The 13,167-nt window shown below is 38.1% G+C and overlaps 1 protein-coding gene across 2 annotated transcripts in view; it reads left to right on the top strand.

The window, feature by feature from the left end:
- The window catches only part of usp38 (ubiquitin specific peptidase 38), a 39,737-nt gene extending 34,043 nt beyond the window's left edge, over window positions 1-5,694 (top strand). For both annotated transcript variants that reach the window (XM_072256171.1, XM_072256170.1), the window contains exon 12: window positions 2,133-5,694. In XM_072256171.1, coding sequence (XP_072112272.1) covers window positions 2,133-2,297 — 165 coding nt within the window. In that variant the 3' untranslated portion in view covers window positions 2,298-5,694. The remainder of the gene's footprint in view (window positions 1-2,132) is intronic.
- Window positions 5,695-13,167: the final 7,473 nt, after the last annotated feature.

The following is a 13,167-nucleotide window of genomic DNA, read 5'->3' as shown; positions in this document are numbered from 1 at the left end:
ACCTAACACCAAGCCAGTGTGATCATAATAAATGGGTAAAATTGGAATCTTGCTTAAATATTAACTCCAGTCAATGCAATATATCATGTTGCATTGTTAATGTACAATACCGTGGAATGACAGTGAAATGTTATTTTTACTTCTTTCATTGATTGAATTTTTTAATTTGAAGCTTGCTGATGTAGGAATACAGTAACTGGAGACGAGGTAACTTATCACAAAGTGGGTTAATAAATTAAGCTTGCACCTCCTTTGGACCTTTAAAAATCTTAGCTGGAGTGACAGTGGAAGATTTGGAAATGGGCTACTTGGGCTGCAAATTAAGGAATTAGATGCAAAAGTGGATCATATGGGTCAGAGAATCTGCACTGCCTTTCAATAAGCTTATAGTTGATCTGATCTTAGCCTCATCCCTACTTTCCTGTCAGTTCTTAAAATTTCTCTTATCATCAAAAACTTATCAACCTTGGATATATCTAATGACTCATTCTCACTTCCAACTCCCACTGGCAAGATGATGGAAATTGTTGATATAACATCAATAAATGATTTAAGAGCTCAACCGAAGAGTTTACAGCCCAACAATTATTGAAGCAACTGTAGAGTGTGACTATGGGCCTAAAATGGGCAAATCAAAATATTTTCTTACTGGTGAGAGATTCATATGTGAGGAACAATAAAAGGATTTAGCAGTCACCAGCCATTTCTGGCAGTTCTACCTATCATCCACCTGTGATTTTGACCAAATATTTTTCTCCCCATTGGCATCACTGGGAATATCCCACAGCTCTGCAATCAGTGACGCATAACATAAACAAATAAGCATAATCTGCACTAACTATCACATTGACCCATTTGGTTTCATCCCATCAGAGAGAGTTATTTTGTTTAACCTTTCTGTGGAAGTGAAAAGTAGTTTGTTTTTTATGCTAATTCTAACAAAGGGTCTCTGATCTGAAACACTAGTACTGTTTTCTTTCCATAATTGTTGCCTGACCATATGTTTTCATCGTTTTTCCACTTTGATGCTAGAAATCTGCAAATTTGGTGGGTTTCTTTTCATTTTCACTTTCTTAATACCCTTAGAAATTATCAGCATTGGTTCAAAGTTTGCCCTTGGCATTGAAGGAATGCAGTTAAACTCACCAATAACTAACCACAGACTTTTTGGGGGTATATTAGCAGAACTTTCTACTAATATATCTGTTCCAGTGTAATGCTCTTCACAAGAGAATTACCTTTTCTGAATGGATGAAACAACAATGAGGATCTTCGACAAATCAAACAGAAGTAACCTCACTGAGACAGTATAAATGTAAGGAAGGAGCTAAAAGACAGGAGCTGTCAATTGCATTTAGCTGGTAGAAGGAAGAAATAAAATTAAATGCAGCTGAGATTGAGGTAAAAGACAAAGGGTGAATGAAAGGGCATTCTTTTAATTCTTGTTAAATCTGCAACAGCAACAACTCACTCATAAATTAATTGGCCCTAACTTCTGTCAATTCTAGTGAAGAACTGGTGAATAATTAGCGGACCTTCTCACAATTATACTGATTTCAGTGGCGAGGCTTATCAGACAGGACTGCAGTTATGCATTCTGTGGAAGAACAGAGTAACTGTATTCTCCAACGGCTCCTCTATTACTGTTACTCTTAATGTGACATTCTCTCTATACCTTTATATTTCCTTGACCCCTTTGATGTGCTCTTATTTTTAAATGACAAAAGCAATCTTTCTTTTAAACTGTGGGCAATTTGGTGTTGTAGGCAATTGCAAGCTACTTTTGACAGTGAGTTTATAGCCACTTCATCTACCGGTTAAATCTTATGCATTCAGCAATGACTTTTTTTTCAATGAATTATTAATCAGTTGTGCACCACAAAGATTTTATTCACACCTCTATGAGTGTAAGTGGTGACCATGTGTTGTGAATACTCAGAAATATTTTCCCTATTCCAAATCTAAGGACTTACTAGATGCTGTGTAATTTTGCCTTGTGGAGTATCAAAGGTGTGACTGTACCCCCTTTGGGTTGGATCATTATGATGTGACACTTTGTGTTTAAGGATTTAAGCACTTCTGACAAGCAATACAGTTGGAATAAAAACTGATTTTTATTTTTCTTCACATAGGAACAAGAGCTAAGTGCTCGTACCAGAGCATTGCAAGCATCTTCTACAACGTGTTCATTTCGTCCACATAGCTTTGATGACAGTGACCCACCAGGGAGCTGTGGCCCAAGTGGTGGTGGCGGAGGAAGTGGTGGGTTTAATACTATTAGCCGTCTTGTCTTCTGAGAATCATTCAACAAGGCCAACTTTCTTCCCCTACCCTTCCCTCTTACTGATAAGTGGGGAAGTATGAATCAAGTCACTGTTAAGGGTCAGAATATATTACTCTCAAGATATTTCCAACTGTTCCACTTGTTTATCTCAGCCTTTTTGGCATTGTGAGAAACAGATTGATGTGTACTAGCTCTGTTAGGTCGGGGGGAGGGGCAGGGAAGTCAGCTAAAACATACACGATTGCAATAATTTGTAAAGTTTATAGATTTCTTAACTTTGTTCCTAAATTTGGCCATACCTATATTTGCATGTTTAGATTAATTTTTGTAAATAAGCATTCAGCATTTTAATGTGTATTTGTATAATGGCTGTAAATACATTTCAAGTGAACTTTTCAATCCATGTATTGAAAGTATAGAAATAGTAATTTATGAATTGCCACATTTCTGGCATTGGATTTCTTCGATACTTTTGAAAGTGTATACAGCATCTTGTAACTTCAGGGAGCATTACTTGTCATAAATTTGATCCACCTCAACACCCCATCTCCACCACCACCCACACAACACAGACTCCTCCTTGTGTTTGTTTATCTGTGCCTTGAGATCTGTACAGACCAGGTACATTTCAAAATCCAGAATCTGAAGGTTATATTTTTTAAAAACAACATCCTTGGCAGAGGCAGAATCACTTGTATATTTATCACTGATGTATCTTAACATCTTAAATCTTGTTTACGTTTTGAAGTTTCTAAGAAACCCTGACATCACTTGAAAAGATCTTGCATATCCACACTAAATCCAGGAGAGTAATAAAAAAATTTTTCCTCTGTGTTTGTTCATGGGTAATGCAGTGATTTAACTACTGAATAATTCAATACATTGACAAATTTATGTTGGGAATTGTTCTACCATTGTGCTAAAAAGTTTTGAAAAACAATATTTATAAATATTTAAATATATAGGATATGTGATTAGCAAAACAACATACTGGAAAAATGTCAGCTTTTATTCAGTAATAAGTTTTCACTAAATTATTGATTATTTTTATTTTAGAAATGCTTTGCTATGCTTTAGGATATGAAATTTTAAAAAAATTGAATTCCATTTTGGATATGATTTTTCCCTAAATATATTCGCACCTAGCAATAATCAGTTTCTGCGGAATGATTTTTTCAACAATTGTTTGTCTTCATTAGACACCTCTTATCAAATACAGATACAATGAAACTATTCATCATATTATCAATGGAGTTTTACTTTGGAACTTGCTTTTAAAATAACTAATGGATTGTTTTCAAAGATTCAAGATTGTAGAGGAGAATGAAATAATTTTTAGTTTGGATACAATGCAGCACAAAAAAAAGGTAAAGAACACAATAATAAAAAAACACACAATAAATATAAACACAGTAGATTCCAGTTTATTGGGAAACATCAGGACCACTGCACTTTGACCCAATTAAGTAGCTGCCCCAATTAGCCAAAGTTTCATGAAAATATTTAAAAAGGTATTTAAAAAAGACAAACTACCATTTAACTGAGTAACAAATTAAGTATTCAAATGAAACACGGAACAAATTAGAATGCTACCAATACCACACGTGGTTATCCATTGTATCCAACGATGACGGAAAACCTGTGCAAGTGGAAAAGCTGTTGCACTGGGACAATTCCACTCTCTCAACCTCAGAAGTCCGGCTCCAGTGGCTTGAGTAGTCGTCACACTGGGGTCTTCCTTAGTTGCACTGGAATACCATGACTACCTCAGTGCCTCGTCATCCCCTATGCTCTCCACGCAGCATCACTGAACTGCCTTCCTCACCCATTGGATCTCACTGTAAATCTCATCCACCCAGTCCACCGGAGCTGACAGTGTGGTAGGACAGGCATGTCCTTATTTTACTGGGATATGAAACCCACCACCTAACCTCAACTGATTTAACCTACCTGTCGAAGTGGTGTATAGGGTGTGGTCGCTGTCATTTGCAAACAGCTACGTGGAGTCACAGTGAGAGCCCAGAATCTGGTGGGACAATAGGTAACAATCAAGCTGATTCTTGTTACCTCCAAATTCTTTGTAGTTCCTAACTCTTTGAAGTAGTGAAATAGTTTCATTTTTACTCCTGGCTGTTTCTGGCATTTCCAAACCTGAATGCTTGAAGCCACAGTGAACAAAACAGTTCTGAATTGTCTTACTGCTTATTTCTTGCCAACTATCAGTGACAAATCACTGCTTTTTGAACACAAGCTCACACAACTGATACTATTTAAAAACTGTTCACTCTATAGGTACAATATGGTGTTTAACAGCCACACTGACTGATGTGCACATGACTGACACTAGTTAGAAGCTGTTCAGTAACAGTCTCCTTTCCCAATTAAGTGGGATAGTATCCCAAATAAATGAAGGGAACCCTGGCTATTTTTTTTATTAGTTTTTGTTCTTTAGAAGTTGTCCTAAATACAGCTGCCCTGATTAGCTCATGGTCTAATTAACCGGAATCCGCTGTACATATGGTAGCTTATACAGATTGATTGTATGTCCATAAAGTGATGCTAGGCACAGGAGTGTCTGTACATAAGGTTACTCTGCCAGGAATTAAGTAGTAATGTTTAGAGGTTATGGAGGGATGGGTTAGTGGGCGGAGGTATTAATCAGCCTTACTGTCTGGGGAAAGTAACTGCTTTAGAGTCTGGTGATCCTGGTGTGGATGCTGTGCAGCCTCCTACCTGGTGGGAATGGAATAAACAATCCCTGAGCAGGGTGGGTGGGATCCATCATGATGATGTTGGCCCTTTTCCAACACATCTGTGAAATATTTGTTTCACAAACATGCAGTGTTTTTTTTGTTCCCTTTTTATACCCCAGAAATTGGACGATAAAGCATAACTTCTTGTTACATTTTTGACTGCTGTTATTAAAACATTGGCAGCACTTCATTTCGAATTTTACTGACTTCAAAGTGCATGCAGGTGTTTTGTAGTTATAAAAGGTGCTACATATGTGCGAGGCATTTCCTTTTCTCTCGGGAGATGAAGAAGGGAAAAAAGAGCTAATTGTTGAAAGATTAAAATAAAAATGCAAATCTGGATATGTGTTCTGTGAGTGAGCCTAGTATTTGGCACAATTTACAGATGTCAATTTTTTTATGTTGGGCAAAAATGTTTGATATTTCTCCCACAGCTTATTTAGAAGCGGTGTGAATTTGATGAGGCTTTCTTGAGTATTGCAGTGGGTAGAAGTACTCATTAGCAGCCAGCGATGCTGACTGAAGTGTCTGGCTGCTGTAGCTAAGCCTGGAGTGTTAGAGGTGGGAGAGAATGGAACAAGCCAGTCACTTGCCTGTTAATAAATGTTGTACAACATTGAAGGTATGTTTTGTTTGTAGTTAATTAACTTTACCAATAAATTTAGTTCCCAGAACCTCAAAAGGTAGAACTCCATTCTTTCCGCCAACTGTAAACTATTAATATCCAAGCTTGGTATAAATTTAATAGTGTTTACAGAAGAACCCAAAGACGAACAATTGCCCTAAACAGGAAATTGCATTCCACATCTCACACATCTAATCTTTCTGACACAGTATCCTCAGGTAAGAGTTATGATCCTGACAATTCTTTTGTATTTGCTGTCTCTCCTAGATATTGATTGGATACATTCATCATCCTTGAGGTTTATTGGCATGCGAATTCAATCCTTTAGTGGTGTGCAATTGAAAATACTCTGGATGAATCAGCACATAATTGTGACCATTTTCAGGTGGTTGCTGGAAATTTTACCAGGCAATTTTGCAGAGCAATCAGACTTGCACATCTGATGTCTACCCAATTGATGTTATATCCCTGTGTAATGCTCCTTTTGAAGACCTACAGGAAGAATTGAGCCACATTGTCAAAATAGTGATCATTTTAATCACTCTAACCTTATCATACTGTGACCATACGAAGGCAAGTTCCAGTACTCATCTTCCATCTCTCAGCAGTGATCCATTTAACACACATGGCACAATATATAGTAATCCCCTACTGAACTCAGTGTATTCAACTACCAGTGGGCCTGACTCTACAATTTTCTCATTTCTCACAGCCCTAATCCTCCCAATTTCAACACCTCGTAGGCACCAATCAACCTTGCAATGACCGTAAAGCTCCTCCAGACAGCTGACTTTCTACCTTCCTTAAGGCATTAGTAAGAAGGATGGTGGAAACCCTACCAATTTTTTTAAAACCAATGTCTTGTCACTCGTGAATTTGAAGCTTCATATAGAATCTGTCACATACACTGGATAAACAGAAATTATTTCATGAAATTCATGTTTGTTTCATTTCTCTAGCCTTATGGCCCAAGATCCTGTTTTATTTGCTTTACTACAGACATACAAAGCAGTGATTTCATTCTGTCTTTTCAATTTAGTCCAGGTAATCTTTCAGCCATGACAATTCATGCAATTTTGGGGGGGAAGTATGGTTTTAATTAGGGACTTTTATTTGTGCTGGTTAAATCAGCACTAATGAATTTTGACTCTTCAATATGGTTTGAGAACCATTTAAGGAAATCAACCTGAAGCTCAATACTTGTTGAGCTAGAATATAATCCCTGTTCCACAAGTTGTAATTAGTGATTCATTTTAAAGTTTTGAAATACAGGAACATGGGTGGAGCCTTTTATGTATTGTTGGGTCACAATAGGTCTGTAGACCAACTCTGCTTTCTTGAAGACACACAGTTGTTCAGAGGCCTGCTTGAAATCCTCCACAATAATAGGGAAAGCATTGGGGTGCACTGTTCTGTGACTGCGGATCACAGTGCCTGCCTGACCTTGACCTGAGGAGGAATGTACACCACCACAAGGATGCTGGGGGAAAACTCCCTTTGCAGATAAAATAGGTGACACTTAACTGCTAGATGTTATAGGTTGGGCGAGCAGGATTGCCACATCTGTGCACCATGATGTTAATCATGAAGCATACTCCACTTCTGTCTTTAAAAGACTGAGCTTTCCTGTCTTTGTAGTGAATGGTGAAGCCCTTGGGTTGCTGCACTTCATCCAAAATGGCGGGGGTTAGCCACGTTTCCATGAAGCAAAGTACACAGCAGTCCTTGTTGTCCCTCTGGTACAGCAATCTTGCTTTGAGGTTTTCAGTTTTATTTTCCAAAGCCTGTACATTCGCCAGTAGGATAGGCAGGAGTGTTGTACTTGTCCACCTTGGCGGTAAACATTGAAATTGGGGGGGGGGGGGGCGGGTTGCTGTTGGAGTACCCTGGGTAATTGCAGTGCTTTTTGCAGTTGGTTCACACTCCCGTCAATGTCCAGTGATAGTAGAGTGAATGTTCAGGGCAGTTCTTGGGGAGCCAATGAAGTGACCGGTTTTGTTCAGGATGGCATTCAGCTTCTTGAGAATTGTTGGAACTACATATCCAGGCAAGTGGAAAATATTCCACCATGCTTTTGATATGTGCCTTACAATTGGTGGAGAGACTTTAATGTGTCAGCAGGTGAATCACACATAGAAGGTTCTAATTTGTTCATATAGCTTTGTACTCCTGTGCTTGGTTAAGTTGAATTTCTGATCCATGGTGACATGGTATACTGTATATGGGGGTAAATGTCAATGGTAAGACCCTTAAACACTATCTTCATATCTACTTTTGATCCAAAACAAATTGCACCCAATAAAAATCTGTTACTTTCCGCCTTATGGTTGTTTCACTTTTTGGGAGAGTTCTGAACTTTCACTGCATTTGTTGCAGGAACATTTGACTACAATTGTCACTCCAAAATAACTATCATAATTTTAACAGTGTGCCCTTTTTGTTCTTGAATATTGGGCTAGGGCTAGAACTAGTGGCATTTACTTCTTTGAAGAAATCTGGGGCTCCTGTGCATGCATAGCGGAATTCAGAAGTCCTAAACTTACACATTAAAAATATGAGTTCTAGCAGTTCACTCTTTCCAAGTTGAGAGAGTTAGTGAAGTTGTATCTTGCTGAGGCGATTGTTGCACAATCTCCGAGACTACAATGTCCATTGATTTCAATGGGTATTGTAGAGCTATGACTATTAAGGAAAGGAGGTTAGTTACTTACTTAATTATTTCACTGATTTAATGTCTTTAGTGGTTAATTTGTTTCAGCGTATTTCTTGTAATCAACAATTCCAGAAAAGCTGGCCATGGTGTTTTCAGGTGCAAAGCTTCCTTGTTGCATTATTAGAAGCCCTGCTGCTACTCATTTCATCTCATGGGATGCAAGATGCTCTGCACCAGTAAGCCCTCCACAATTGGATCAGTCAAAATTGAGCCAGTAATAAGATCAATCCACCCTATCGAGTTATTTTGTTTGTTTAAACAGTTTGATTAAATCATGCCTTGATTTAACTGCAAGACTAAACATCTCAAGTTTATATTGAAATTGGAATTGGTTTATTGTCGTGTACTGAGATACAGTGAAAAGCTTGTCTTGCATACTGTTCATACAGATCAAATTATTAAACAGTGCACTGAGGTGGGACAAGGTAAAACAATAACAATGCAGAATAAAATGTAACAGCTACAGAGGCGGTGCAGTGCAAGTAACTAGGCTCTAGTGATTCTGTAATGTATCGCAAAGCCAATATCTCTTTCCAGAAAGGGGTCCTACAAAACCTCTTTAAACCTAGAATTTAAGACTCCTTTAGTAAATGACAACAATCCATCTTAAGCCCTTTTTCTTTTTTTTCCCTCCCCCTTAATATTTTTGGTGACTCCAAACTCCCTCACATTTTAATCGTTCACAATCTGTGATAGCTTCAATAATTTTTGGGATGTAAGTTCCTGAGCTCTTAAATCATTTATTGAGTTGACTAGAGCTGAAAGTGAGAAAGAATTTATTCTCTCAGCAGATTGTGAACCTGTAAAGAATAAGTCATTAGATTTATTCAAGATTGAGGCAGACAGTTGTTTTTACATAAAAGGGGAAAGTAGAGGTGAGGCTAAGATCAGATCAACTGCAAGCTTATTGAAAGGCAGTGCAGGTTTTCTGACCCTTATGACTCACTTTTGCATCTAATTCCTGCACCATTAATGGTCCAAATCTTTCACTGTCACTCAGGCTAAGATTGGACTATAGCTCCAAACTCCTTTAATCAAGAAAGGTAAAGTTAATGTAGGTGCTTAGGTAACATTACTTTCCAGCTCTTGAGATTACAAAAAGAAAGATCTGCATTAGATATGTTTAAAATTTAAGAACTTTCCATCCAATAATTCTTCATTGACAGGTCACACCAATTTGAGAATTTTGCAATCACTGAGATTTTATGAACAATAATTTTACAGCTACCTATCACTCAGGCTTTTTGTATGAATTTTATCCATTTTCTATGACATAACCACAAAACAGTTTGAGATCACTGATCTGAATTGCGCCAATGAATCAGAATCAGCTTCGGTTTATTATCACTTTATTATTATCACTTTATTATCACTGACATGTGACATGAAATATGTTGTGGCAGGGGTACAAAGACAAAAATGACAACAAATTACAAAATAAATAGCACCAAAAAATGAATACTGAGATAGTGCTCATGAGTTCATGGACCATTCAGAAATCTGCTTGTGGAGGGGAAGAAGCTGTTTTTAAATCAGAGAAAAGGTCTTCAGGCTCCTGTGCCTCCTCCCTGATGGTAGTAACAAGTAGGAACACGTTCCAGACAGGGAAAGTCTTTAATGGTGGATGCTGTGTCCTTGAGGCACCCGTTTTGAAGGTTGTCGATGGTGGGAGGGTTATGACTTTAATGGAGCTGGCTAAGTCTACAACACTGCAGTCTTTTGCAATCCGATCCATTGGTGACTCCATACCAGGCTCTGATGCAGTTAGTCAGAATGCCCTCCATTGTACATCTGGAGAAATGTGCAAGAGTATTTGGTGATGTACAAGATCCCCTCACACACCCAGTGAAATAGTACTGCTGGCGTGCCTCCTTCATGATTGAATCGATATGTTGGGCCCGGGATAGATCCTCTGAGATGTTACCTAACCGCATTGACTGTGGTCTTAGAATATGGAAATTAAACCCAAGAATAAAATAATTGTGATCCAACATGGGTCTGTTAAAATAATCAAATCTAAAATCAGGTTTGGAGCATGTTCAACAAGTATTCACGTCGAAGGACAATGCAATAAATGGACAAGAAGTGTTGTTGTGGGATAAGAATTGCCCTCATTTATCTGTGTACGTATACCTGTTTCAAAAACAGCAGAGGGAGCCACCCTCCCATATGCAAATAATTTCCAAACACAACAAGAAAATAGAAATACTTTTCCAAAACAAGGTTTCAACTCACAAGCAGCAGGGACTTGGGGCAACCATATAATAAAAGAAATTTTATCAACTGGACATTATCAAAATTTAACAATTTAGCATCCAATAATGCTTTATTGACAGATCACACCAAGTTGAGCATTTTGCAAGTGAGATTTTATGAACAATGATTTTACAGCTACCTAACACTCAGACTACAGCAATTGATGCCTGCTATAAGTGCAAGGTGCATATAAACTAACCTCCATTGCCAATTAGCTTTGGGAACCAGTTGGAGGCATTCCTAATTTTTCCCCCACGAGATGCTGAATCACATTATTTTTGCACAAGTGACTATTCTCCTCCATAATGACTAGATCTGATTTCTGAATACTTGCACTTGTGATATACTGTGTAAGCAGCTATTGTGAACCAGCAGATCACTTACAATAGGGCAGCGAAAGTAATCTGTAGATAGGGAAGCAATTTGCAGAAGTGAAATACAGAGGCGGGAGGAATTTTGATTACAGCAGTAACTAACAAGTTGGTGAAGTGATACTGATGATTTGCAGATTCCCCTTAAAACCAACAATAATGTGAGAATTGACTGTCCATATAATTGCTAGCAACAGAAGGAAGGCCATGAAATCCTTGTAACTTGAAGGAATCTTACAATCCGAAGTTCACTGCATTGCACCGTGTTTGATCAAAGCCACTTCAGCAGATTCATTCGCTTCCTATGAGTATGATTTGCTTACATGTGACAAGTTCATTCAAAGCTAGTGAAGCTCACGCTAGTCTAATTTGTTTCTCCTTGATTCTGATGAAGGGTCTCGGACCCTTCGGAAACATTAATTGCTTTTCTTTTCATGGATGCTGTCTGATCAGCTGTAGTTTTCCAGCATTTTCTTCTTATTAAATCTAAGTCAAATATCCTGACTGCTGCTTTTGCTACCTACTGTATCTTTAACAGGACAATTTGTATGTAAAAGCACAGGGAAAGAAGGCAGACAAATACATCATAAAATGCAAAACACATTGAAATCATCATGAAACAAACTAAGTGCCTGAGGCAGCCTATACTCTCCTGAAATCTCTCCATGGAGTTTCTTCTTCCGAATTGCTCATTCTCTCTCACTGATCCTTGTCAAAAGTACAAATCCAGGTGTAAAAGTTTGCAGAGAACATGCTGCTCCCACAATGAGCACCAGGGAAGCTATGGAAATACTAGGAAACTGAGGACCAGTTACCCTAACATGAGCCATAGGGAGCTATTAATCAGGAAAATAAACAATGCAATTTTGTGAAAAACCATCATGTTTGTCCAATTTACTGGAATTCTTCGCTGAGGTAATGTACACTGGAGAGAAAGGTTTCTAGAAGGATTTTGATAAAATGCTACTTCAAAAATTATCGTGGGAAATACAAGTTAATGGTGCAGAAAGTAACTTATTGCCATGCATAGATTATTTACTGGCTAACAGAAACTATATTGTTGACATAAATGGATTTTTTCGCCTAGTTGACAAATTGTAATAAATGGTGTGTCATAAGGATTGAAGCTGCAACTTCAACAACTTATATAAGTGACTTGGATGAAAACACTGAGGTATAGTTACTTAATTTGTAGGCGATACAACGGTAGGTAGAAAATTAAATTCTGAAGAGGACACAAGAAGGCTTCAAAGTTCAAAGTAAATTTATTAAATAAGTCCATATATGTCACCATATAGAATCCTGAGATTCATTTTCTTGCAGGCATACTCAATAAACCCATAACAGAATAATAACCACAATGGAATCAATGAAAGACTGCACCAACTTGGCCATTCAACCAGCGTGCAAAAGACAACAAACTGTACAAATATAAAAAGAAAAAGATAATAATGAATACAAAAAGCAATAAATATCAAGAACATGGGATGAAGAGTCCTTGAAAGTAAGTCATAGGTTGTGGGAACATTTCAAGGATGAAGTAAAGTTATCCTTTTTGGTTCAAGAGTCTGATGGCAGAGGGGTAATAATGATACCTGAACCTAGTGGTGTGAGTCCTGAGGCTGCTGTACCTCCTTCCTGATGGCATCAGTGAGGACAGAGCATGTCCTGGGTGGTGGGACCCTGATGATGGATGCTGCTTTCCTGCAACGATGTTTCTTGCAGATGTGCTCAATGGTGGGGAGGGCTTTACCTGTGATGGACGGGGTCATATCCACTACTTTTTGTAGGATTTTCTGTTCAAGGACATTGGTGTTTCCATACCAGGTTGTGATGCAGCCAGTTAACATACTCTCCATTACACGTCCATGGAAGTTTGTCAAAGTTTTAGATGTCATGCCAAATCTGCATAAACTCCTAAGGAAGTAGAGGCACAGCTGAGCTTTTTTTAATAATTGTACTTACTTGCTGGGCCTAAGACAGGTCCTCTGAAATAATAACACCAAGGAATTTAAAGTTGCTGACCCTCTCCACCTTTGATCTTCCAATAAGGAGTGGCTGATGGACCTTTGGTTTCTTCCTCCTGAAGTCAATAACCAGCTCCTTGGTCTTGCTGATGTTGAGTAAGAGGTTGTTGTTACGGCACCACTCAGCCAGATGTTCAA

The sequence above is a fragment of the Mobula birostris genome, chromosome 4 (assembly GCF_030028105.1).
Source record: "Mobula birostris isolate sMobBir1 chromosome 4, sMobBir1.hap1, whole genome shotgun sequence".
NCBI classification, from domain to species: Eukaryota; Metazoa; Chordata; class Chondrichthyes; order Myliobatiformes; family Myliobatidae; genus Mobula; species Mobula birostris.
The sequence above is the reverse complement of the archived record's forward strand: the minus strand, read 5'-3'. Positions and strand labels throughout refer to the sequence as shown.